The 26754-nt window shown below is 38.0% G+C and overlaps 1 protein-coding gene across 2 annotated transcripts in view; it reads left to right on the plus strand.

Moving 5' to 3' along the window:
• The first annotated feature begins 3 nt into the window (after nucleotides 1-3).
• The window catches only part of EMC2 (ER membrane protein complex subunit 2), a 38891-nt gene continuing 12140 nt past the window's right edge, over nucleotides 4-26754 (plus strand). Inside the window, exons 1-7 of one of the 2 annotated variants that reach the window (XM_014965474.1) lie at nucleotides 4-97; nucleotides 4511-4624; nucleotides 6980-7044; nucleotides 11060-11145; nucleotides 13592-13649; nucleotides 26364-26449; nucleotides 26619-26678. In XM_014965474.1, coding sequence (XP_014820960.1) covers nucleotides 58-97; nucleotides 4511-4624; nucleotides 6980-7044; nucleotides 11060-11145; nucleotides 13592-13649; nucleotides 26364-26449; nucleotides 26619-26678 — 509 coding nt within the window. In that variant the 5' untranslated portion in view covers nucleotides 4-57. Of the gene's footprint in view, nucleotides 98-3608; nucleotides 3731-4510; nucleotides 4625-6979; nucleotides 7045-11059; nucleotides 11146-13591; nucleotides 13650-26363; nucleotides 26450-26618; nucleotides 26679-26754 lie in introns of those variants that run through there. The other variant, XM_014965475.1, reaches the window with a different exon arrangement.

The following is a 26754-nucleotide window of genomic DNA, read 5'->3' on the forward strand; positions in this document are numbered from 1 at the left end:
CCCCGCCAATGAGCGCCGCCGCCGTCACGGTGTCGCGTCACGGGGGCGGCCGCCAAGATGGCGAAGGTGTCGGAGATGTACGACGTGACTTGGGAAGGTAACGCCGCTGCCCCCACCGGCCGACTGGCCGGCCCCCGGGCACAGGGCGGCGGGGCGGGCCCGGGGCGGGCCGGCGGCGGTACCCAGGCGGGCCCGGGGGGCGGCTGGGGCGAGGGGGCCGGGTGGCCGGGCCGAGCCGAGCCGGGCCGAGCCGGGCCGTGTTGCCCGAGGAGCGGGGTTGGCGAGCCGCAGGTACCCCCGGCTGGTCGCCGCCCGGAGAGGGCCCGGTGCCCGCCCGAGGCTGCCTGCCCGGGATGCCCTCCTCAGGCGCCGGTGCAGGCCGGGGCCCTCCCGCCGGTGCCTCCCCGCTGTGGGTAAGGGCCCCCCTTCCCCACACAGGCCAGCCTTTGGGGTGCTTCCCGCCGCCTCCCCGTGCCCCCGGGCTGGGGGTGCAGCCCTCACGGGGAAATACGGGCCCTTGGCTGGGGCTGCGGGTCCTGGCCCTGTCTGCCTCTTGGAACGCCTGAAAATCGCCGGTGTTATCCCAAAACTCGGTGATAAGCGTTGGCAGAGGAACTCCCGGAAGCTCTGAAGTGACTCGCAAGTTTTTGAAAATCCTGCTCCCTGGGTCTTTGCAGCTGTTAGGATTTTGAGAAACCCGTAAGGATTTGTTGTTGTTCAGGCAATTATTCAGTCACCCGGTGACCCTGCCCCAGCAGGGAAGGGGCATCAGGGAAAACGGGGAAACAGGAGGATAGAAATATAAATAGATTTAATAGGATAAGACCAAATAATTAGCAATAATACTGAAGAACCAGTGTTAATCCTGATACCAATATAAAAAAACACAGGGATTATATTCCACCAGTTCTATCAGCAGGAGGCTGTGTACTCCTGGCAGCAGACAGCAAATGCTGGACACTGCGAGCCCTACAGCTTTGGGAGGAAGGGAAGAGCTCCAGGGTCCGGCACCAGGGCAAGAGCAGGAAGGCTCTGTTGAGGTACTGGAAAGGTCTCCATGGAGCCTTCTCTTCTCCAGGATGAACAAGCCCAGCCCGGCTCCAGTCCTCTGATCATCTTCATGGCCCTCCTCTGGACTCGCTCCAACAGGTCCATGACCTTATGTTGGGGACTCCAGAGCTGGACACGGTACTGCAGGTGGGGTCTCATGAGGGTGGAGTATAGAGGCAGAATTGCCTCCCTCACCCTGCTGGCCACGCTTTTGATGCAGCCCAGGATACAGTTGGGCTACCAGCACACATTGCTGGCTCATGTTGAGCCTCTTATCAACCAACACCCCCAAGTCCTTTTCCTCATCTCATGAGGGTGGAGTATAGAGGCAGAATTGCCTCCCTCACCCTGCTGGCCACGCTTTTGATGCAGCCCAGGATACAGTTGGGCTACCAGCACACATTGCTGGCTCATGTTGAGCCTCTTATCAACCAACACCCCCAAGTCCTTTTCCTCAGGACTGCTCTCAGTCCATTCTCTGCTCAGCCTGTACTTGTGCTTGGGTTTGCCCCAACCCAGGTGTGGAACCTTGCACTTGGCTTTGTTGAACTTCATGAGGTTTGCACAGGCCCACACCTCAAAAACCTCCATGTTCTATTTCCAAGAGTTTTGACGGACATTTGTGGCATTGTGCTAAGTGCATAATTTTGCATATGGATATGCTGAATAGGAGATTTTTGGGGACTAGATGGGGAATTTTGTCATATGAACTTCTAAGTTGTTCTCTTCCGGTTTACATCCAAGTGAAAGACTTGGAGTGTTTGGGAAAACCTTGAAGATGTGCCTTGATACAGGCACCAGTCCGCGCTTTTGAAGCGCGCATTTGAAAAATTACATATATTTTTTCCTCTATTGTAAGAGATGCAAAGTAAAGCAAAAATGAACATCCCTGCAACAGACTGCACAAAGGCTCTTCCCTTTACTCCATGTGTACTTTAACAGATCCCTGGTGTAATTGGGCTTTTCATGAGTGGAGTGGTCCCAGCAGCATTGTGACCTAGTCCCTAGCAAAGAACTTGAACACAGCTTATCTTGAATTTCTCTAAAATGCTTAATTTCTGTGAAACCAGGTGTGTGGTTGGTATTAATCTGAAAAATGTCCTTTATGTACTCGGTCCTTTCTAAACAAGATGGTTTTTGCTTATGTGTTGCTCAAAGATGAAACTGTGATTGGAGGTTAAGGAAAAAGAATAACATGGGGCAGGTGAAATACAGTTTATACCTTGCTTTGTTTTTCACTCAGGTTCTTTGGGACAAAGGTGGGAGTTTAACAATGATTGAATTTTACGTTAGGTAAATGCATTGCACAGGTGGTTAGGAAAGGTAACTGAAAAGAACTGATTTCCACTGTTGGAGATGTTGTCTTTGTTTTTTTCTTTATTTACTTTGTCTGAAGCTGTGTCTTGAGCTTTAAAGTATATATATATATAAAGAAGAACAATGTACAAATGGGGTCTCAGTCTCTTCTCCCAAATAACAAGCGATAGGATGAGAGGAAACAGCCTCGGGTTGTGCCAGAGGAGCTCTAGGATGGATATTAGGGAAAATTTCTTCACCGAAAGGGTTATCAAACATTGGAACAGGCTGCTCAGAGTGGTTGAGTCACCATCCCTAGAGGTATTTGAAAGACAAATAGACGTGGTGCTTAGGGACATGGTTTAGTGGTGGTTTTGGCCATGTTAGGTTAATGGTTGAACTGGATGATCTTAAAGTTCCCTTCCAACCTAGACCATTTTGTGAAATGAAATATAATGCTTATGGGGTCCTTGAATGACTGCTGATGGTAGCAGTTGTTATATGGCAAGGTAACATTTTGGAGTACACAGTGGATGTCTCTACTAATAGGAGTAACTTCTTTCATTTCATCAGGTGCTTTTAGATATCGACGACTGGAAAACTATGATCCAACTAAACAATCGAAGTCTAAGTAATTATAAGAGGATCACTTTATATCTGGTTGCTCAGACCAAATTAACTGACTCCTCAACAGACGCTAAAATACAACATGGATTATTTCTTTTGGCTTCCTGTAGAATACTTGCAAGTTTTTAGGGAATAACAAACATTGTGGCAAGTGCGTCCGTTCCTTTGAACTTGTAATGTTTTGATTTATATGTGCGAAGCTTGCTAATTTAAGAGAATCTAAGACTAAACCAAATGTATCAGTTCCTCAGGATCAGCCTATAGAGGTGGCAGGAGTGATTGAATTTAAACGAGACATTTCTTTAACTTCTTTTTTTTTTTTCTATAATCCCCGATAACTACTGGCCAGACTTGCAGTATGTGCTGTCTGTAGATTTGCCTCCAAGACTTAAGTTATTATTGACTCCTGAGCTTTCGTAGTAAAAAACTCAGTAAGTTTGATGAAGTTGTAAAAAGCCTTGTGTAAGTTTTACTGCAATTTTCATCATTTTCTTTCTTCTGCCTTTTACTTAAAAGTCAGTATTTCTGAAACTAACGAGCCACTTGATAGATTCACGTGAATGAGAACGTTTATTTTTACTTTGTTTTTCGGTCATCAGGTGATTTGCTCTTCTCTGTCCTGCAGTTGTTTTTCCATCACTGTAAGGCACTACTTGGGTGATGAATGGTACAAGTGCGTTCTGTTATACATAATTCAGACACTATTCCATTTGGAATCACACTGGAATGGAGGCATTGATAATTTCCAAGTAAATGAGTAGGTAGAAATCAGACAGCTTATTTATTTTTATGGGTTTAGCTTGTCAGCTTTCGCGAATGTTTGTGTTCTCTCACATTCTTGCTGTCTAACTTTGAATTTCCAGGGACCATCATGTGTCTAGAACCATTTGACTTTACCCATGCGTATGAAACGTAACCCTGTAGTGGTTTTGGTTGAATTTCAAAATACAAAATGTAGCACAATAGCAGTCTTATGAGCTAACCAAGATCGCTTCAGGTAGATAGAGGAAAGTTCAGTGCTTAATTTTTACTGTCAGTTATGTTCACTATGCATTTTGAAGTGCAAGAAAAACTGTCAGTATTTAGATCTATCATTGTGCTTGTTTTCCAGCTGTTGTAAAGTTTAGAAAAATACTGGCAGCAGTATTTACCTGATACCAGTAAAGCTGTTATCTATTAATGAAAACTATTTTCCATAAGGTTAATAAAAAATCTGTTCTTGTATATGGAACATCTAGATATCTAGATAAATGTATATGTGTATATAAAATCACGTTCTTAACAATTTCCTGATCCAGAGAATAAATAAAACCTAGGTTGGGTAGTGCTCTCCAGCTGACTTCATGAGTATGCCTGCTCTCTTGGAGATCTGATCCATACTAAATGTACTCTTGAAACAAAAATCCTAGATTTTTAGATTTGTTGTTCTCTAAACCTATTCTTCGTACGCGTATTTTCCAGAAATAAAATTCAAATTCCACTACTGTCTGGAAATCTCAATATTTTATTTTTATTTTTTTCTCCCCTTTGCTCCCAGATATGCGTGATAAAATGAGGAAATGGAGGGAAGAAAACTACCGAAACAGTGAACAGATAGTGGATGTTGGAGAAGAGTTAATTAATGAATACGCATCTAAACTAGGAGATGACAGTAAGTAAACAGTCATTATTTTTTAAACTTCCATTATCTGATTTTGTTTTCTCTTTTCAGCCTCTATTTTATACTTCTGTGTTGTGTTTCTGTATCCACTGATGTTGATGAAGTATATATTAGTCTAATAGGCTGCCAGAATTCCTAGATTTTGTTTCTTTCACAAATATGGGCTACAGTGGAAAAATTACTTGCTAAAACTCTTACTTTGCTGGATCAGTAGTTAGACCACATGTTAGAAACTGAGCTTGCAACTGTTCCCTAGCTTATATTTGACTGATTTTCTATTCTTCAGCACCATGGCAAAAATTGAAAAATAGCTTTTTGTAACAGCTAAAGCTATTCCTTAATCAGGTCACACATACTGCAGGAATTTATCTTAAGACTGTTTCTATTATGGCATTACATGTGTGACATTATAGTTGAAGGTATTTCTAAGTTTCCACTATTCATTAAATCATTATTTTCAGGGCATTTTAACTATCTGATACTAATTTCAGTGGGCAGAAGCTCGTTTGCTTGCTTTCTTCCCATTGTTGAGTTTGTCCTTCTTTTAAAGATTTATGTATTTTATTCTTTCATAAACATGGCACTTGGGTTTCATTAGATAAATTAGTTGAAACATTCCTGAGCTTCTTAGCAAGTGTGTAGAAGTATCTGAAATTTATTTACACATTTGCACTCTGCTTAATTTCTTTTTTAAAGAAAAGTATTATCAGAATTGCAACTGTATACAGTTTTAAAACCAACCAAACAAAAAACAACAACCAAAAAAACACGTACTGTAGACTTAGAATTCTTTCTTGGGTAGCGACAGAAGGTGAGTTGTATATGACGGGTGTTGGTCTTGTTGCTTCATGTGTTTTCAGAAAGCACCTGAATATTGCAATGTCTAATTTCAGAATGCATATAGAAGGGAACGTATTGAATGCAATGGGGTAGATTATTTGGGTGTCTCTGTAACTTGTCTTCTCAGGCAGAAGACATCCAGTGTAATTGGAGAAAAAAAAAAATCATTATTAATGTTTTTAAAATAAAAATAAATTATTGAATATTCAGTATAAGGTGTGGGGATACTGTTGTCCACATCATAATTTTAATGAAAAGTTGGGATTTTCTTATGGATAAGCAGTAATCCAAAGCTGTAGAGTTGGAGTTCAGAGTAGAGAAATAAGACCTTTGGCATTTTTGGGGGTCTTTTTTTAAGCTTGAACAAGAAAGCCCTTGTACAGATTAGAAAAAGACGTCTGTCTGGGTTGGATACTTGATTCTCTTACAAGTGTTCTCTTACTTAATATCTGACACTAGCCTGTGCTGGAGTTAGAGTATTGAAGTAGAGGTTTGGTCAAATGAGGAGAGCAATTTCATAAACTATAAAAGTATCTTTTTCTTGTATTCAGAATTTTTTAAAAAAACATACTATATAATTTATAGCGGTGATGCATGTTACCTGTATTTTGTCTGTAGCTATATATGTTTTTACATTAATGGAAAAAATGTATATGCTATGTAATTCAAATAGAATATATGTCTTAAAAATAGTTGCAATGGTCAAGAGGGGCTAAGGCAAATTAATGTCTATTTTTCTTCTTTTGTATACTTAGCAAAAAATAGTAATTTCTTTAAAAATAATTGGAAAGTCATACTGTGAAAGTATTTTTAAAAATATGAGGGCCCTTGTTATTTTTATTTTTTTATTATTTTATATTTTTGTTTTGGACGACATTGGCTTCTGTTTCAGTTCTATGAAATATGGGGTGTACCTGATTGCATTTACATGACTTCAAAACACTCTGTACTTCTAACACCTGCTTTGCATGTTTCCCTGTACTATAATCTCTCTTTTCTGCAACTTGTGTAGCTACACTGTTAAATTCTTTTTGTTCAAGACCTCAGTAGGTCTAGAACAGAAATAATGTAATCTGTTATTGATCTAGAGAAATTGTTCAAATCCAGGAAGATGACAGCATTCGCAGGGCTTCAGCAGTGAAACAGTTAAGGGAAATTTGTTTTCTTTCTAGCCCAAATGGCTGTTCTCCAGGTCTGACCAGAGAGCAAGTCCTAATGGGGATCTACTTAGAAGACTGCAGCCATAATCTTAGGGAAAGCAGAGAATTAGAGTTTTTTTTGTCTTTCAAGATGTCAAAAGGTACTTTGTTACTAAAAGCAATAAAAGTACTTAAATGCATTTTTAATTAATTCCAGCAGTTTCTTAAAATGTCCCTGTTTCAGTAGTGATCCATGGGAGTAAAAGGGGAAAAACATGCAGACAGAAATCATTAATCTTATTTACATTGTAGGTGTTTCCCATTATCTTAAAAAATTATCTGTATTTAATGTCTTTTTTGTGTCCAGTTTGGATAATATATGAACAGGTGATGATTGCTGCCCTGGACTGCAGTCGAGATGATTTGGCAATGGTAAGTTTTCAAGTTGACTTTTCCCTCAAACCTTAAGTTTTTTTCCTGGGTGTCTCTTCCAGATAGTTCTTTGGACAGTTACAGGATATTCTGTACTCCATAGCTTGGACTTGCAGAATATCTATCAAGAAACACACTGCTGGGAAGAAACCATCTCCACCCACCTTCTCTAATGTGTGACTTTTGTTTAGACAGATCATGTCTCTTCCAATAGCCATGAAAATATTTACAGCTACTCTGGTATGGGCTAAATGTCAAGAATAATATTGAAGTTGCCAAATTGTACAGAGAGTGTTTGTTTATTGAAAAATTCTCAAATTATATTGGTTTTTTGAATGTTTTGAGGTAAGATGTCCTGTCATGCATATCATATAATATGTCATGTTGGCTACCGTGAAAGAAAGTCATTGACATACTGGAGCAAGTCTTCAAGATGAATAAGGAGCTGGACTGCATAATGTATAAGGAAAGGCTGAGAAATCTGGGTTTAAGTTTTGACAAAGCTAAGAAGGGATTTTATTATTAATTGATATTTGTGTTTAGTCCTTAAGTATGCAAATTTATTTCAATTATACAAATAGCAATCTAGAGAAAATGAGTTTATTTAGAACTGTACCACTGTTCGCTAGATTAAAAATGAAAAAACATCAAAACAAACAAAAAAACCCCCAACAATCTTAGCTAATCCTTTAAAGGCAGCAACTGAAAAAGGCAAAAGTGTGTTTTGCAGGCAAATTTTAAATTTCACTCCTCCTTCACAAAATGTTGGGGGGAAAAAAACGCATGAGCTTGTCTTGTGCCGTGAAAGCCAGCAAGCTTGAGCTTACTTTAAATACAAGGAAGATATTTTCAGGAGTCCGGCTCTTTCACAGGGATTACTCTTTCAGTGTCTTGTTCTCTGTCAGATGGCAAAATGTCCAATAAAGTCTTTGAGCTTCATGTGATGTCATTTGGGTGAAACTTAATGGTCTGTGATATACAAGGGGTCAGACCAGAGGATGTAGTTGGGAGAAGGGCAATTTGAAAGTAGTCAGAGCTTGACAAGTTTATCTTGCATCCCATATATATATATGGTAAAATGGAAAATACACTGGAAAATACAGCACAACACGCTGAACTTGTCATGAACCCACTGAACTTCCCTTTCTTTTGTTCCTCAGAAGAAAATAGTGTAGGATAGCTCTCTCTTTAAACAAAACCAAATACACTTACTGTTTAAATAAATATATTTCTGCTTTCTGATGTATATCTAAAATAATTTTGGTCTTTGTTTTCAGGGTCTTTTTAGTAAGACTTTCACAAAATTGTTGAGGGAGCTAGTGTTGAAAGATCAGTTGTGAAACACTATTTATTTTTACTGACCCTGGCAGGGCCTTTAAATTTCAGTTTCTGTGCCCTCTAAGGAATATTGCTTGAGATGAGGGAGTGCAACATTTTATATGCAGCTCAGAAAGGAGGTTAAAAGCTGAGAGGGAAACTTAGTTGTTTCTTTAAATTTTTAAAAATTTGATTGATTTATAATAAGTAGTTAATTCAAACAAGTCAACAACATATGTGGGGTTTTGCTACAGCTCTAGTCCCAAAGTAGACAAACAGCTTTGGAACTTCTGATTTTTTAACAGTGAGCTTTTTACAGCTGTGATGCATTTTGCTTTGGGGGCTAGGTCTCATCTGCTCCAAATAAGGAAGCTGAGATGTTTTCAGAGTCATTTATCTGACTTCTATTTTTTCTTTTTCTTCCCTTTTCTTCTTCTCGTTGTCCTCTCTCCTGCACAAAAGGACTCTGTGTGACGCCTGCCCTGGCTGCAGCCAGTTCTTCCACCCCGTGTCTTAGTGAAACCATCTACTGTGGGCAGGCACTTGCACTACCAGTGCTTTATGTGCTGAGGCCCAGGTTTATACTTCTTTGCCTTTGTCAGACCCTTAAGATTAAAAAGCAACGTGATTAGAAAAATCAGAAAGCAAATCAACTGTAAATTAAAGTTTCACACACAAATGAGATTTACCTTTCTGACTGCTTTATGAGAGAATCTCCAAAGTAGATTATTGATATAGTCCTCAGTAATTTAAGTGATTATGTGGATTACAGGTTAAATTTAAAAAGAGGACATTTGGTGCTTCTGAGTCCAGAAGATATTCTGGAGATTAGAATATTCTGAATATATATTCAGAATATGTTCTGAAGATACAGTTAGTCTAGTTTATTCATGCACTTTTGTTTTTGAATGTGTTGCGCTGAGTTGTTTGTGACTTTCACAACTTTTCATGTCACTTTATTGTGTCTGATGTCTTAATCTGCAGGAGTTTGTTTTGGCCTTGTGGTGGCTGTATTTGGTTTAATAATGATAGTGTCGTCACATCTAATGTGACCAGTTCTGGTCTTGAAGTACTTCTGCACTTGAGTCCTATTTCATCAGCTTTTTTATATTGTTGGTGGGGTTTTTCTCGATGTAAAGATCCACCTGCAGATTGTGGAGCTTAGTATTATTGCAGATGTTACAACTTTTGACATTTAAATATTTTATTGTAGAAAAGCAGTGCATTTTTTATGCTGAAAATCACTGTCCTTCGGGGTTCCCAGATCACTGGGCCACAGGGTGGATTTATTGTCTGCAAAAGTTCTTTTTTAAATCTAGATTGATTGTATTGTAAAAGCTGGAATGAAACTACTTTTCTGAAGGTTTATGAAAGTTTTCCTGTCTCTTAAGAATGTTCAAAGATTAGTTAAGACATCATGTAGTGTGCTGCTAAGTACATGTAGTTTTTTATGACAATTTGCTGTCCAGAGCAGCAGCACTTCACATAGACATCGCTCAAAGTGCCATGAACTGTTTCTGTACTAAACCTGAGTCTTGTTATGTGAAATTTTATTCTTGAGATCTTGGTTCATTGGAAACTAAGATGATCATGATGCAAATATTCTCTGCTTAGCATTACTTTTTTGGTCACTGTTTCCTTTCTCTCTTCCTTCTCCATTGTTTTGCATCTGGGAGAGATGTGAATATTTCTTTTTGCTGTGCTGTAGCAACCTGTTTAGCTACAGAAACAGAGAGGGAACCTACTAGTTTTTACTGATTTACTTCTGTAGTTTTCCTTTGACCAGTGGTTGTGATGAGATGGAACTGATTATGTAGATAGGCCTCTGCTAGAACCTTAGGTCTGAAAAACAAGTTTATAAGATGAGTTGTATAAAAAAATGCCTGGGAAAGGAGAGTTCTGTGTGAAGCTTTTAATGCGATTCAAACCACTGGTCTTTTTGAGAGCCTGGGGACTGTCCTGCCTCCCACTGTAATGAGTCAGCTACAGGCTTTGCAATGCTATCTAGCCACATTCATGATATGGTTAGAATTAGTATGCTCTGGGAAAGTTCTGACTCAGTCCCTCTACCAAACATCCTTTTTTGCTAATCTAGAGAAATCTACTTGGGATTAATTCCTTTTATCTAGCCCAGGTGTCTCATTGATTTCAGAAGTCAGAAGCTATGCCTTTTCTGCCAGCAGGCTCAACCCAAGCCAGTGACAAACATTTTCTTTGGATTTCAAACTTTTATTTTAAAAATAAACACAGAGCAGAGTATTAACATAGTTTGTTCCATTGTGAGATATCCATTTATTAGGGAAGTATCACATAAGCTCTTACTGTCTTTATTTTGGTTTTTTTTACTGTCTTGTGTTATTATGAGGCAACTAAGTAGACTTCAAGTTTTAATAGTATCAGAAGTGTTTTAGTAGGTGATTTTAATTTTCTAGACAAATAACTATTTCCAGGAAGGCCTGACGATCTAATGGCCTGTATGGAAGACACTTCTTAGAATTAGTCTTCTAACAAAGTTTCCACTTCTGAACTTCTCTTTATCAACATGTTTTATTGGTTATTTCAAAAATTGGTAATTGCTTTTACTCAGAAGTGCCATTTCAGGTTGTTGAATTCATCAGCCAAGGAATTTTTCGTTTTTCTTCCAGCTTCTGTGTAGTTAATTATATTAACAATGGTATTTTGTGTTTTATTTGTATAGTTTTGTCTTCAGGAGCTAAGGCGACAGTTTCCTGGGAGCCACAGAGTAAAACGATTAACTGGAATGAGATTTGAAGCTATGGAAAGGTAAAACCTGAATTTAAAAAAATGTACTTTCCATCTGGAAAGGTGCTTGCTATGTCTTAAAAAAGCATTCAGGCATGATAAGAACATGGCAAAGCAATGCTTGGCAGCTTCTTTATAGGAAATATTGCTATGTATAATCATACTATAATGTTTAGACATTTTTATTGCATTTTTGCAAGTACTGTGAAGTGTTGCATTTACAATCTTTCCATCAGACTTCATAGATTAAAAAGATCTCTTATAGGACAGTATAAATCATTATACACTAAAACACTAGGCACTTTTTTGGTGAAGTCTGTGAGGTACACTTTTCATCTCACAGAGCTAGAGCAGCATATGAAAATCAGTGCTATCAGTTTTTTGCCTTTATTGTTCTCCTAGGCTCCTAACTACTGCAAGATGGATTTTTTTTTTTTTTTCCTTCTCCCTTGTTTTCTGAATGTGGATAAACGTAGTAGAACTTAATAAGGATTAAATCTGTAGAGTTTGTTATAGAAACAACTCAGAACCGTAAAAATCAGACTTTTGTGAAATATCCTGTAGAACGGTTATAACATACTAAGATTCACAGGAATATTAAAATAATGAACAGCTTAAAACTTTATAGCTTTCCAAGATGACTGACCTCAGGGCTTGATGTTGACCTTTTTCTCCACCTTTGTCCTTTGGATATATTCTTGGTATCAACATTCTGTTCTATCATGCCATGTTTTCCATACAGCATTGGTGAAATTTGGAGCCTTTGGGCCGTCTTGATACAAAGGAATTAGAACTCAGAAGTGAACCCTAAATGCTTTTTCGTACACTTTATTTAGTTAGCAGATGTTCTTTACCCATTACATTCTTGCAAAATTAACTTTGAAAATGTTATTTGATATGAGCCACCAATGAACATCAGTTGCTTGGATCCAAAAGAGTGGATAACTGGGCTGACTCCACAACCACAGGAGCAGTCTCAGGGCAGTTAGATGTGCCACGTTTCACACTCGCTTTATATCAGATACACGTTCATGAAGAATTTCCATTAAACCTAGCTCTCTTTCTGTCTTCACTTGATATAGGTAGGAAGACAGTGAGAGAATGACAGCAGATTTTCTCCCCTTCCTGAAACCTATTCAGAACTGCAAAGGATCATAATTCTATTCAGGCGTATGCGAGTACCTTGAAGATGTTACTGCATGGGAACAGATCTTTGTGGGAGATGACTGCTGCACAAATGTTATGTGTTGTTTCAGCAATGAAGTGAGATTGAGCCACAGTTTTGTGGAAAGTGCTTGTAAAAATTATTGACAAAATGTCTCTGTCAGGTTAGATCCTTGAGATTGGGGTAACAGAGGAGAGAGGCATTAACAAAAGCTGACATTTCATCTTCATAGATCTTCTCGAGAGGTCAGAGAAGAAAAACAGGCTTCAGCTCTGGGTTTTTTTGAATAGGAACCCACCTGCAGATGCTGTAAGCCATGCTCTGGAGAGCCCAAGGAGACTTAGGCTGAAGTGATCCCATGTTCACTGGAAGTGAGCTTCTTGTTAAATTTGGAGTGATTTCCAGGAGTTGATGAGATCCTGCCTTCCCCAGCAGGAAGAGGAAACAGTGAGGAACATCCCTGTGCACTGAGACATCCCCTGTAGACATTGGCTAATCAAAAGAATTCTGGAACTTCATCCTGTAAAGCTGGGATTGTGGCCATCATGTTCAGCCTTGTAAAATACATTGGATAAAGTAGCAACTAACAGGGAACATGAATACAGCATTTTATAGCACATCTGCTCAAGTCTGTAGCAGTCACCTTGTACTCATTTCTGCTTTTTTGCTACCTTTTGAATTTGGTCTCGTACCTGATGGTACTTGGAGTGGACAACTGAGCTGTGCACATCGCAGCCGTGCTTAGGGAGCAGTGAGAGGACCTAAATGGGTGTCTAAGCCGAGAAGGGGATGTGTAGCATCAAAACAAATCAACAGTAGCTCTGAAAAACTACTTGTCAAACTGTACATGAAGACACAAAGTGTTCCCTAGTTATGTGGTGATAGCACAACAGCTGTATAATCAAATGTATTTCAAGTTGACTTACTTCATTTGTCCAGCTTTGGGTTCTCTACACAGCTGGCTGAACACAGAGTTCTGCTTCCCAGAACGTATAAAGCATTTATAGCAGCTAGAGTAACCTGTTTCAAGCATACTTCAAATACCAGAATTAATTAATATAACCTATGTAGTAAAGGCAGAAACATTTTCTTTCAAAATTTATGGATGTAGTCTATGGGTAGAGTCCTGTGTGAATCCCTCCACTTTACTGTATGTGGCTGCTTGTATTTTATAAGATCATAACAGAAGACCCTTGCATGAAGTTTTAAATAAAAATAATGAAGTGAAAAGTTTGCAAAGACAGTCAAAAAGTCAGGAGTTCTGTCTTAGCAGAAATAAACATGAATGATTTCTTTGAACAGGTATGATGATGCCATCCAGTTATATGATAGAATTTTACAAGAAGATTCAACTAACACTGTAAGTGTAAAAGATTCTTCTGAACTGCAGTGGTTTGTTATTTGAAATTGTGGTAACGTGTTGGGGGTGTCAATGTCGAAAAACATGTGTCTGTATTCCTGTATTTGGTTCCTTAAGTTTTCTAGTATAATAACCTTCATTAGAACAAATGAGATTTGTTTCATGATGAGAAGGCGTGATGCAATACCTGCTTAAACACTGAATTTAGAAGACTAGCAACTTTTCCAGCAGTCTTAGTAGGGTTTAGATTGAGCTTTTCAGCTTTTCCATTTACCCTGAATATTCAGTGTTTAAAGAACCAGTCTGGTCTGCCATGTGTCTTCTGTCTTCCTAATGCTTCAAGTAAGATCTTGAAGTATGAATACACTCAGGTAGTGCTTGAATAACAGTTATTTTGATTTATTGTCTGGGACACTTTACTAACTTTTGAATCAAAATGCTATAAAGCTTTCCAATCGTATAAAACAAAATCTGAGACAGGCGATACTTTTGTTTTAAGCATTTTTCAAATATTTGTGTAAGCCACCTTGAGCTATTAGATGCCAAAATGAAAGTCTAGGGAAAATGTGTAGAATATATTTTAATGCATTATTTTCCACAAAGATAAAACTAGAAATAGGAAGAAACAATGGAGTTTCAAACTTTTATATCATATGTTGCAAAGTCAGTAAATTACTATTAATCATTGTCTGGCATGGTATATGGAGGGTGTATGTTTGCCTGCCTTAGGTTTTGAGGAACTGGTTCTCTTTACTGGGTAAACTTCTGTGTAAATGTAATACTTGGGCTATTGCAGATATTTTGGCAGTCTCATGTAAACCTTCCTTGGTGCATTTGGAACCTCTGCCTTTCTTCGGTCAAGTTATCTGATGTGGTCTGCTATTTAGGAGAGGGGAAAAAACACAGGTAACTGGGGGTAACCAGGGTATGCCAGAGCAGGATATAGATAAAGTGCCATCATTTAAACTATGTAAATCATAAAAAGAATCCTCCAAAACAAATTTTTAAAAAACCCAACAACAGAAAAACCCCCAAAGCCACCAAAGCAGAAAATTATTTTTGAGGCAACGCATCTGAAAATGTTAATACTGAGTTCAGCACTCAGACAACAGTGGTAGGTTAAAGTCTGTGTCTTCTAGGAGTGATAGAACTCATATTTTTTATGCAAGGGTAAGAAGAACTATTTCAGTTCTTCACTCTTGTTTTTTACTTTCCCTAGAGCACTGCTGCTTTAACTGTGTTCTGTGAGACAAGGTGGGGGATCTGCAGTTGCCCTTTGCAATCTGTAGTGGTTTTGAGTAGAAGTCTGAGCACAGTGTGCGTAGCTGTCTGCAGTGAATGTAGATGGGTTTTATCAGTGTATGGCCCAAAGAGTTTCGGAGACACTAAGTCTTCAGAGTCATCTTAAAACAAGATGGAACCCGTCTACAGTGAAGCCAGAAGAAGAGATCATTGAGGTGCACATTTTATGACCTTTTGCTGAAGCCAGTGGAAAATGGAGCACCATGTTACAATGACCTTTGTGGACCACAGATCTTTGAAGTGTGCATTTTTGGCAGTTCTGCTTTTCAGCTGTCTCAATATGGTTAACGTCATCTGAGTGGTTTGTTTGATCGTTTTATAAAACAAAATGATATATTTAAATAAGTAATACGCATGACTATTACCTAATTTGTATTTTCTCCTTAACAAAATCATAAAGATCCATAAAATGGTAATATTTAGAAGCATAAGATGTAAATATTAGAACAGCTGCATGATCTATTGGATTTCCTAAGATCTGAGAACAGCAGTGGAGTGTTAAATGCAAAGCAAAGGTTTGCTTCTATATGACTATAGAATAGGTTGGCTAAGCCTTGCATGTGAAGAGTGAAAGTTAAATAGAAAGTTTTGATAAATCGTCATGTGCAGATTTCTTTGTGTCTTTTACCTGTTAATTATTTCCATGCACGCATGTGGCTGCTGTAGGAAAATAAATATTTCAAGATTTTAAAAAAGAAACTGTTGCTGAGTTTATCTTGGCACTCACCTTACCTTATAGCGATTTCTTCTGGTCTGCTGACACATGGAGTTGCTTATATACATTCAGTGTTTTGGCAACGTGCTGTAAGTGAAACATAGACATTTGTTCACACGAATCATGTAAAATCATACTTTGCATTGACTGACAGTTTCAAATAGAAGCATGGAAAAAGCTTTTTCAAAAAAATTATTTATGTTAGACAGCTAGCAGACTTTTCCATTATGAAAAGTGAACTCTAAACTCACATTATGTAATGGACATTTGTACTTTCGGATGAGGTTTTGTTGCACACAAAGCTCTGAAATTAAGATAACAGTAATTATTTTATATCATTTCTTATGGTAGAATCCAAAGTAGTCTCTGTTTTTAAAAGATGATCACCTCAATGTCTTATCACGCCCTGAGCTTACTTGCTGAAAAAGATGACATTTGACAGTGGAGCAATGTTAATGTTGGCACTTAGAGATTGTGTTTCATCTTTCAAAGCATGTAGGCTTTGAGTAAGAGTCTGTCCCTCCTCTAAAGAGTTTAACATTAATGAATGAAATGTGACTCCTGTGGAAAGCACAACTTGTGTTCATTTTAATGGGATAAGAATGGGAACCTTTTCCATTCTTGTCCATTTTGGTTGAAATGAAAGCTTATTAGAGCTGTAGCTGGCAGATGACTCTGTTATTAGGGCTGCATAACATTTTCCATTTTGGGCCTTTGTAATTAATTAAAATTTAATGTAGTATCCAATTGAAAATCTTTATGCTTGCCCTGAAACAGTGGCTGAGTTGTTTGCGGATCTTCAGATAAAATGCTTAGTCTGTTTCTCAGAGCAAAATAAGAGGGTCATTGTGTTTTTAGCAGGGTTGGTAGAAAAGACTTTTTAGTTTGTTTTTGCTGTTAATGTATTTAATTGAGAAATTCTCATCCTGCCCTGCTTTGGAGGGAAGCATTGAATACCAACAGGACAAGAGCTCTTCGTAGAATGCAGCTTTTATTATACTACCAGAAAAACACCCAAACTGACTAAGCTACAGGCATTTGAAAATCTTCATGTTCTCAGTAGACTCTGCTGGAATTTTTATTAAATACATCTTCTTAAAATCCCATTTGAATTGAGCGTGATCTATCCCAGGCTACAGAGATTAAGCAGGGCTTCCTTGCAGTTGCTCCTCATGGGTGTAGGGCTGTTGGAAAGGGGCAGAAAGTAGGAAGACTCCTCTCCTTTCTGAGTTGCATCCAAGTGATGAGCAGGAGAAGGACAAAAACATCCAGAAGGAACTGAGTAAAAAGAGAGGGAAGCAGCATTGTGAGGACCAAAAGAGAGAGGGACAGGTAATGAAAGGTTAGGTGGTTAGTTGTAACTGGAGAGGTCAGGTCAGATGTAGGGGAACAGATGACTTGAAGGGTGGGTAGGAGATCAGAACAGAGGGATTTGCATTAACATTTAAGTCTTGGGCACTTCCCCCCACTCCCTCAAAAAAAAGGAAATAATTTAAAAAATCACATTTTGCCTTGAGGCACTGTATTTTCTGCTGTCACTAAATAGCTTTGAGACCTACTGGTGAAATGTCTCTTATTCCCTGTAGTACCTGGTGTGTATTAGTTCTGTCAGTAACTGTTTTAGCTCTACTAGTGAAGGCACGTACCATTGGAATGCTGCGAGTAACCAAACTTGTGGTTCTGCAAGATGGAATTTCTGTTCTTTCACTAAAGAAAACCCAGGAACATTTCATATCTTCTGGCGAGAAGTCTGAATGCTCAACCGTGCTACTTAAAAGATGCCAGAATCTGCACACCCTTAAAATGACTGATAGTCTTTTGAAGTAGGTAGTTACTGTTTAGCGATATCCTTTGTAAATTCATATAATACAGTGGCTAAACTTGGATATCATTTTGTAATATGAAATGTAATGCTGCATTCAAACTCTAGGTATTTTTAAATTTTAAGTTGATCACAGTGTTCTCAGTGTCTTCATTAATGGTCTGGATACTACATTGAGGTGTATGTTTTGGATTGATTGATTGTGTAGAATTCAGTAGGAAATTTGCATGGAATTGATTTATCTGTATTTTCTATTTGATACCTAAGTCCTCATTTCTGGGAATGGGGATCCCATGTAAGAACCTTATAAATGGAAGTAGTATCTTGAATGGTATTTGTCCCTCAGCAGCCATGTGAGATGAAATAGTACTGATATTTTACACGTGGAGAGCAGGTGAAAGTCCAGCTCTGCAAAATTATTTAGGACTCAATTCCTAAGGAGGCTCTCTGATTCGCTTTGATTTCAATTATGGAATGAATATTAAATGAGGAATTTTTAAACTTCTGTATGTGTCTGTACCAGATTAAGTTGAATGTCTTTTTGCATTTTTTCACCTTGGCAAAGTTTCTGCTTGTGGGGAGCAATTTAAATGTAGACCCATCTGTTTTAATTAGATAGCTAAATATTTTTGTTAGTTGGGACCTACTTGTGATGGCCTGGCCAGGAGCGCAGAGAAGATTGACAGTGAGAAAGGAAATTGAGTTCATGTTTCAACCAACACAGGTTGGTGTCTAACTCACTCCACTGGCATCCTTGTGCACCTGCAGCTTTTCCTCATTCTTCAACTCAGCTATCAAGAAGGTTGCAGAGCACTTGGTCAGCACCAGGGGAAAGTGAGATAAGGTACAAGGTTCTGCCTTAATTCTAATCCACAGAAAATCTGATGTCTTTATTGGGATAATTCTTTCGCTGTTTTTCTTGCCACTTTTCAACTAAGCTTCTAATAAAACAAGACACTGTATATGCTTGCTTAGCTTAGGGCATGTGGATAATCTCATTAACTTCATGAGTCTAATATAATTGTGTGAACTGAGAATTAAACATAGAATTTTCAGAACAAGATTGTGTTCTGGGTGAAGGTGTTGTCTTTCAGGGTTTGTGAAATACTTCCCTGACAACTCTGTTGGTTATGGGAGTGGGCAGGAACAATGTATGGTCAACAACATGGTCATGGGAAATCACACTTTCCCTTACTATTTTGAGATTCTTTTTCCAGCTAAGCTGGGCGTGTTTCAGAAAAGACACAGGAGGTGATTGAAGGCATATGGGAGTCCAGATACTAGAAAGATTCACAGCAAAATCTTAGTATCATGTAATTAGGCAGCAATTATATATCATGAATATCTGAGTTCATTCTTCCTAGCGTCTCTTTCTGTCATTTTGTATTACAACCATCTTGACTGTATAGGTCAAACTTCTTTTCCCAATTTCTTATGTCTGTCAAATGAGATGAGAATAATGAGCACTAAGTCTGACTATTGGACCTCTCTTTATCATCTGAACCGTGATTTTTCTTTAAAACTCCTGCAGTAGCTGTGGGTTTATGTTGAACAGACAGGAGACCTCCCATTAACTTCTTGCAGATTTGTATGTTTATCTACGGGACGCTTTAAGTTTCAAAAAGGAAAATTGCTCGTCTAACGAAGTATCTACTAACAGAGGGAATTTTTTGAGATAATGTGCCTATGTTTCATTAAATATGTTGCTGGCACTGCCAGGAAAGGCACAACTAGTCCTGAACTTAAGATTGGATGAATGTAGTTTTAAAGGGAATCAAAACCATGGCTCGACAGTGTGTCTGATACAGGATGGAGTTGGTGAGAGGTGTGAATTGCTGCAGCTGCTGCTTCAGGTAGTCCCAAGGAGGATGGATAATTAAGCTGGGGATGCACTGCATGTAGCCTAAAAAATGTTTTCTTCTTTTGACAGTTAGAGCATTGTTTACCTTTTCTCAGTTTTTTTTGCTACTTGTTGAATCCTGATTGGTGAGGTGAGAGACCAGAGATCATTCCAGCACTTTTCCATGAGGTACTTATGTGAGTGTACCACTTCTAAATGTTGGGGGAGATTTTTTCCCTTGAAATTAAGCTTTTGGGTATATAAGAGCAGCTACGCTGGAGTCATGCCAAAAGTCTATGTCACTTGTCCTGTTTCTGACAGTGACCGATAGCAGATCCTGGGAGAAGCACATAAGAACAAGGCAGTCGTACAGTCTGCTCTGGTCTCTTCTGCCAATTTCTATTCATCTTCATGTTACAGTTTTCCTGTGCCAGAAGTCATAACTATTTTAATAGCTCTTAATGAAATTTCTGCATTGATTTTTTGACTGCTTTTTGAATTTTTATAAATTTGGTTGTGTCTTTCTACAACATCTTTCAGAAATGAAATCTTATCATTTATTCATGGATTGGGCAAATTGATCCTCTCTTTTTTTTTTTTCCCCTCAAACCTCTCTTGTAATAAATTTTATTTGATAGCTTGGAATTCATCTGTTAGTCAACAGTTGTTTTCTGTTCACGTTATTCTTGCTTATGATTTTAGGCTTCTTTTGCATTTTTCTTCCCTCTGAGATGAGAAGTCCTAATCTGTCTAGCAGTTTTTGTTGCTGTTCTATGTCCTAAATCCCTGCTGCTGTTCCGAGTGTCCTTTCTGGTTTGTTTTTCTGTATTTGGATGAGGAAGGAGAGGACAACTGCAGTCAGTATTAAAAATGCAAGAACATTATGAAATTATACAATGGCGAAGTGATGCCACTGCTGTGTTCTGTTCTGTATTCTTTTCTGATAATTCCAACATCACAGTGGTGTTGGTTTGGTTTTTGGTTTTTTTTAAACCTCTTCTGAACATTGGACTGACATTTTATAGAACTGTTTATTGCAACTCCTGCCTCTCCTTCCCAACTGAGCAAATTCAGAGTGCTGTACTGTGTGCACTGAATTAGTATTGTTTTACCCTGTGTGCAGCCCTTTATCTAGATTCAATTTCAAGGGCTGTTTTATCACACTGACGTTCACTGGTATGAATGCTATTGTTTGCAGATTGCTTTTTTCTTCATACTTAAATAACTCATCATCAGTTAGTTTTAGCTCATCACTCTTAATCCCCTTATTAGATGTTATGAAGATGCTGAGCAGCAGTTTTTAGTACAGGAGACGCTGGTATTCTCAGTGCAGAGAACTTGCTAGTGGACAGGAACTCTTTTCTCCTCTTTTATATCTTTTGGCTATTTTACTTATCCATGTGAAGACCTTCCCCTCTTACCCTGCGGCAGCTTAGTTTTCTTCAGAGCTTTTGGCTTCAGTGTGAGAGATGTTGTTGAAATTATTTTTGAAGTCATAACTGACTTCTAAATGGATCTTTATTCATCCACGCTCATAGTGACTCCTTTAAAGAACTCCAGTAGATCTGGGAAACCTTACTTTCTTCTGTGTAAACTCTTCTTACTCTGCTATATAGCATTTTTCAGGTTTTCTGATTCCAGGCTTTAGCTTTTTTACTTTTATAGGTTCTACCAATTTGCTGTGTGCTGGTGTTAGACTTTATGGACTATTGTTTATTGGATTCCCCCTAGAGCCATGTAAAAAGTTACGTTCCTCATTGCTACTTATGCTTTGACATTATCCCTAAAGTGTCAGCATCAACTCAGCAGCTCTGTGCCTGCATAGATTAATTTGCAAGATTTGGCCTGATTTAACTGTCTTCCATGGTTTTCCGTGTCTTTTCCATGGAAAAAAGTCTGGTAAGAATACATTCATTATGGTGCTTCTGTTCAGACTATGTGGTATTTTTTGACATCTCTGTAATTCCTTTCCTTTGTTGCAGTTGTTCAATTTTCTGTTTTGATTTGCATATTGCAATTTGAAGGAAATTATTTTAATGCACATTTTCTAAAATGTTAAGTCTTTGATAAAAACAAATTTAAAAAAAAATATAAATTTCATTTTAAGATGCAAAATACATTTTTTTTTCAATGCTGCAGCAATTATACAGATGTGAAATTGTTCCTTCCTCAGAGGTGTCAGTCCCTTAAAATTCTTCTACTAATACTTTCTTTGCAACCATGAAATTTAGAAAAGTCTGCGACTCTCTTCTGGTGTGTTCTACTAATAAAATGCAGAAGTTGATAAATGTTCAAATCCTCACTTCGCTTTGAGTCTACTTAATGCTAATTAAAAAGAATCATGACAAGTGGAGGATTAGTTCTTGTGCCAGATTGGGAATTATTAGTCTTTATAATAGGTTGGAAAGCTTCACTGTTTAATAAATACACGACATACTGAAGTATCTTAGTCCGTATGATACTGATTACGGTATGAGTGTTTCTTTAAGATGGCATCTATCTTTCCATTAAGAATTCTGGATTTACGGAATCTGCCAAGGATTTTGTTTTAAACTCTGGAAAATTGATAGGAGGAATTCCGTGTTGTAGGTTCTGCATGGTGAAACACTGCAGATATTGTTGCAGCACTGAAATTTTTGTCTTTTCCTTTTGATTTAAGGTGGAAGGAGAAAGGAGATTGAGTGTACTTTTGCATCAGGCTTATTCTTAAAAATCTTACTGTTGTGATGTGAAGAGCTGGAATGTGTAACTCTTGAACATTACTTTTCTATCTTTGTTAATAGAATTATGACAACTATTTTAGTATGCTTCATTGATTTAAAAATAGTCTTAAATCTTGGAGTTAAAGATCGGTTTCTCATGACTATTTTTAGTGAATTAACTTGAAATTAATGATTGAACAGATTTGTACTCTGCATTCTGTAGATTTTTAGTATCTTGCAGTACATCCCTTAAATAAGAGCTTATATTTTGAAATGTGAGATTTTTACTAAACAAAGCCCTGAAACATAATAAAACAGATGAAGTCACCTGGTTTTCTTATATCAGCTGATGCTATGGCAGGTAATAAATTGGATGTGTGAAATAAATGCTAGGTAAAGCTTCTGTAGAATTGATGAGAGTCAGCCTGCCTTTATAAAGTAACTGGGTTTTGTCTGGTAAAGTGGTTGTTAGTGTTGGCAGTGGTTCTGCGCAGTAAACCATTTTGTTTAATTTGATGGAAATAAAGAAAATTTGATGGTATGTGTGTAAATTGCCGTTAGTTATGCTGCTTTCCTCAGGATGCTCAGTAAGCACGTGGAATGCGAGCCCCAGCTCACTACAGAGGAAGCTGATACAGGGAGCTATAAGGGGACTCAGGGACAATATAAATCAGAATAAGAATTAGAAGTTTACGGCACACAGAATTGCCCGTGGTCTGGTTTTAGTGCAGGCTTTTTCACGCATATTTTTCTTGCAGCAGTGACTACTGGAGTCATATTGAATTTCTTTTTTTAAAAAAAAACACACCCCAACATAACTGACAATCTTCACGATTCAAAGAAAAGCTAGAAAGTAAAATTGGTGAGTAGTATGTGAATACAGATGAAAACAATAGTGGTTTATTTTAATTTCTTTATTTTTTAGTCAGTCTTATCACTCCTAGGAAACACGGATCTGAGTACTTCAGATCTACTGAACACCTATGTGTGTGTCTCTTGGCAAAGCATTCGCAATATGTGTATTATAATTTTATTTATTTATGTGATTGTAAATTTTTAGTAATTACTTTAAAAAAACCTCTACATTCTCATTGACTTCTTTCCAGTGGTTTCGAAGAGACTTTCAAAAACTCTGTGCTACTGTACAACATTTTGTTGATCCTTTGAATGTCAGCACTGTTTTGAGTGTCTGAGCATCTTTTTTGTAAACTAAAAAATTATCTGTAAATAAACTGACTTACCCTGGCATTTTGAAGATCTGTTTAAGGGTGAAGGGAGTGCAGATTTCAAGCCCAGATGTTGCTTTCTTTTTGATGATAAGGAAGGTGAATAAAAAAGGAAGTTTTAAATTCTGCTTTTCACAAATAAGAAAGAAAAAGTATGATTTTGAAGAAATATTGTGGGATTTGATGCAGTTTAGAAGCAAATAAATCTTATCAATATATATGTAAATAATTTTATTCCTGAGTGCAACCATCAGAACGTGTTAATTATTTTAATCCTTTTATGCTCATTATTTCATTACGTTAGATAATGTGTTATAGGTAAACATCACTTTATATTTGTGACTAGAAATAGTTGTAGCTTTTCATAAATTCATGTCTTGAGGTTGCAGTGATTTACATTACTTGGGAGTGCTGTGGTTAAGAAGTAAAGCAACCATGGAGAAAATGTGTTTCCGGACTCTTTTGGAGGACTTAGTTGCATGCGATGGAAGGAGTCGTGTTAGAAACGAACAAGGAGGGTGACTTCTGTCGGCTGTTCCCGTCTGGCTTTGCAAATTAAGTTGTCAGATGCATTGCTTGATTTTATATGTTAAAACAGATGGTTTCGGTTCTCAAGCAGTTTAGTTTGGATCAGTTCAGTCTCTTGATTTTTTTTTTCCTTTAAGGTTTGAAAATAACAGCTGAATTTTTAATTTAAAAGCTGCATTTTAAAGTAGGTAGTCTGTCACCTGAAAAAATCCTCCTCTCTTCCTCAGCTGTACCTGTGTGATGCTCTGCTTTGGCTGCGCGCGCCGTTATCCCCACTGTCCCTTGGTGGGTGTTTGGGGCTCAGTGGGCAGGTCAGGGGCTGGGGGTGGGAGTTTAACCCTGCCCCGGTGTTCCCACCATAGCAAGGGCTGTGACCTGCTTTACGAAATGCTTTGAGACCACTTCATAAAATTTAATAGAGAGCAATGGTTTGGGTCTTCTTGTTTTGTTTTGTTTTGTTTTGTTTTGTTTTGTTTTGTTTTGTTTTGTTTTGTTTTGTTTTGTTTTGTTTTGTTTTGTTTTGTTTTGTTTTGTTTTGTTTTGTTTTGTTTTGTTTTGTTTTGTTTTGTTTTGTTTTGTTTTGTTTTTTCTGTTCAGTAGCAGTAGCAATATGATAAGCGTGTGGGTTTATTCTTTTTATATTTAAAAAAATAAGTTTAATTACACTGTTATTTTTATTTTTAAAACTCAAAAATAAAATAAACAGTGTGTATTTTTGTTATAGTGATAAATGTGGTCAGCAGTTAACATGTCCCGAGTCGGTTATAGCTTTTAGCCAAATGTCTCCCGGTAAAAGCCGAAGGATGGATGTAACGTCACAGGTTGCAGTTTGCCAAAGCAGCGGTGGGGAACGGGGTGGCTGTGGGTAGAGCCACCATCCTGCCTGTGGCCTGGTTTGTCCCTTGGTCGTTCTGATGAATTTAAGCAGAAGAGTGAAATATTTTTTCCTCACTTGAGTCATTTTCACTGAATTTTCGTTGATTATATGTTTGTGCGGAAGGTGAAGGGGATGAACTCAAAGGAAAGGATAAACGCAGAGTTGGTGTTAAAAGCCTTTCTAGCTACACTGTTTTGGTAGCTTGAACTAGTTTACTTAAATGCTACTCCCCTCTTCTTCCAGATTTGAACATTTTTTGAACAAATTTGAACAATTGTTCAAATAATGAACAAAGAGTAAGAAATTATTTAATAAAATAGTTATGTTTAAAATACTGTAAAAATGCGTGAACTCTTTTGGGGTATATGTTAGTGTGATCTTAGGAAGGTACATCATGAAGAAAGTAATTTCAGAGGTATCTTAAATTCAAATATTAAAGTCGTTTAAGGTTTTGTTGAAGAGTTGTCCGTTCCTGTGCTGTCAAGCTCTCTGCAAGGTGATACCCAACGCATAACCTCTCTACAGGGTATGAAATGGGATGAGGGGAACGAGCAGTGGGACTTGGTTCCCACAAGTATGTGTGTGTGTGTGCAGGCAGACACATCACACACAGCAGACCCCTGTCTTCTCCTGTCTGACGACGGCCGTTGTGATCCCCCAGGAGGATGGGGGGTTACAGGCAAGGCAGGAGACTGATGGCGTTTGCTCTTTGAGGCATGTTATGTTGGAATTTGGTTTTGCTTTCATTCTGTCAGATTCCTGATCTGATGAGTTTCAGGCTGGCTGAGGTGTGGTTCTGTTTGCTCCAAACTCCGTCAGGCCGCTGGGAGGACGTCCATTGTTTTGAATTACACCTCAAGTGTGTCTTGATTCACAACTCCTAGAGGGCTGAAAACTGCTTTTAGAGAACCATAAGCAACATACTTCAGAAACTGGAATGTTGGATTGAAGTACAGAATAATAAACTATTAAAATTCTGTGTATCTTTTCTCCTGGTGGTCTGTAACAACTTTTATGGAGTTCAAAAATTAAATACGTTACAATTCTTATAACTTTTTTTTATATTGTTTATGTTGAAATACATTTTCCAGTCACATATCAAAGCACTGCTCAGTTTTGCCATTGAAATGGCTGCTTTATATTCCCTTTACGTTGAAGAGCCTACTTTGTGCTCCAAGAACGATGAGAAACTTGTTTATGAAATTGGTGTGTATTCAACATTAATTAAAGATGGCATTCAGCTTTCCAACAAGAATCTTTAAAGATGGCTCAAAGCCATATTTATACAGTGGCAACCAAGATGCATCTGTGAGATTCTGTGGGACTCAGTCACCGTCTCTCCGCTCGGATTCACGATCTCTCATGGATCTGGTGAATGACAAGGTGGGGGTCTTTGGAAGGGCTGAAGATTAGCATCCCCTGCTGTTTTGTAATTATCAGAATCTGGACAGTCATTTATTTGAATGAAATAATGCATACAGTTTGTGCCTCCAAAGAAAAGCATACATAATGTGATTGTAAGAAGAGGTTTTCAATCTCTCAGTGGGATGTCATAGGGTATGTTTATAAACTTCAGCCTAGCTGTTGCTCTGCATTGGAATTCCACTGGTATTGAGATAATAATTTGCACAGTCAAATTGCTTTCTTTACAAAAACCCAGGGAATTATGAGACCCTAATCCTTTATTAATGTCAACCCATAGGCAGCAAGAAAGCGTAAGATTGCCATTCGAAAAGCCCAGGGGAAAAATCTTGAGGCCATCCGAGAGCTGAATGAGTATCTGGAACAGTGAGTGTCTTACAAGAATACGGATTGTGTTTTGCTATTCTGATAAATCTTTTTAATTAAAATGGAATTTGCATTTGATTTACGCTTTTGCTTCCATGCTGGTCGTTTACAGAATCCCTTGCACATTCTTTCTTTTTTCCTTTTTTCCTCTCTTGTCTTCTCTATACAGATTTGTTGGAGACCAAGAAGCTTGGCATGAACTTGCAGAACTTTACATCAATGAACATGAGTAAGTTGTTTGCTAAGTCCACATAAAAACGGTTAAATTGAAACCTTCTCTGTGTAAGTCAAAGACCTTGGTGGTT

The sequence above is a fragment of the Calidris pugnax genome, unplaced genomic scaffold (assembly GCF_001431845.1).
Source record: "Calidris pugnax isolate Ruff unplaced genomic scaffold, ASM143184v1 scaffold41, whole genome shotgun sequence".
Classification (NCBI taxonomy): Eukaryota; Metazoa; Chordata; class Aves; order Charadriiformes; family Scolopacidae; genus Calidris; species Calidris pugnax.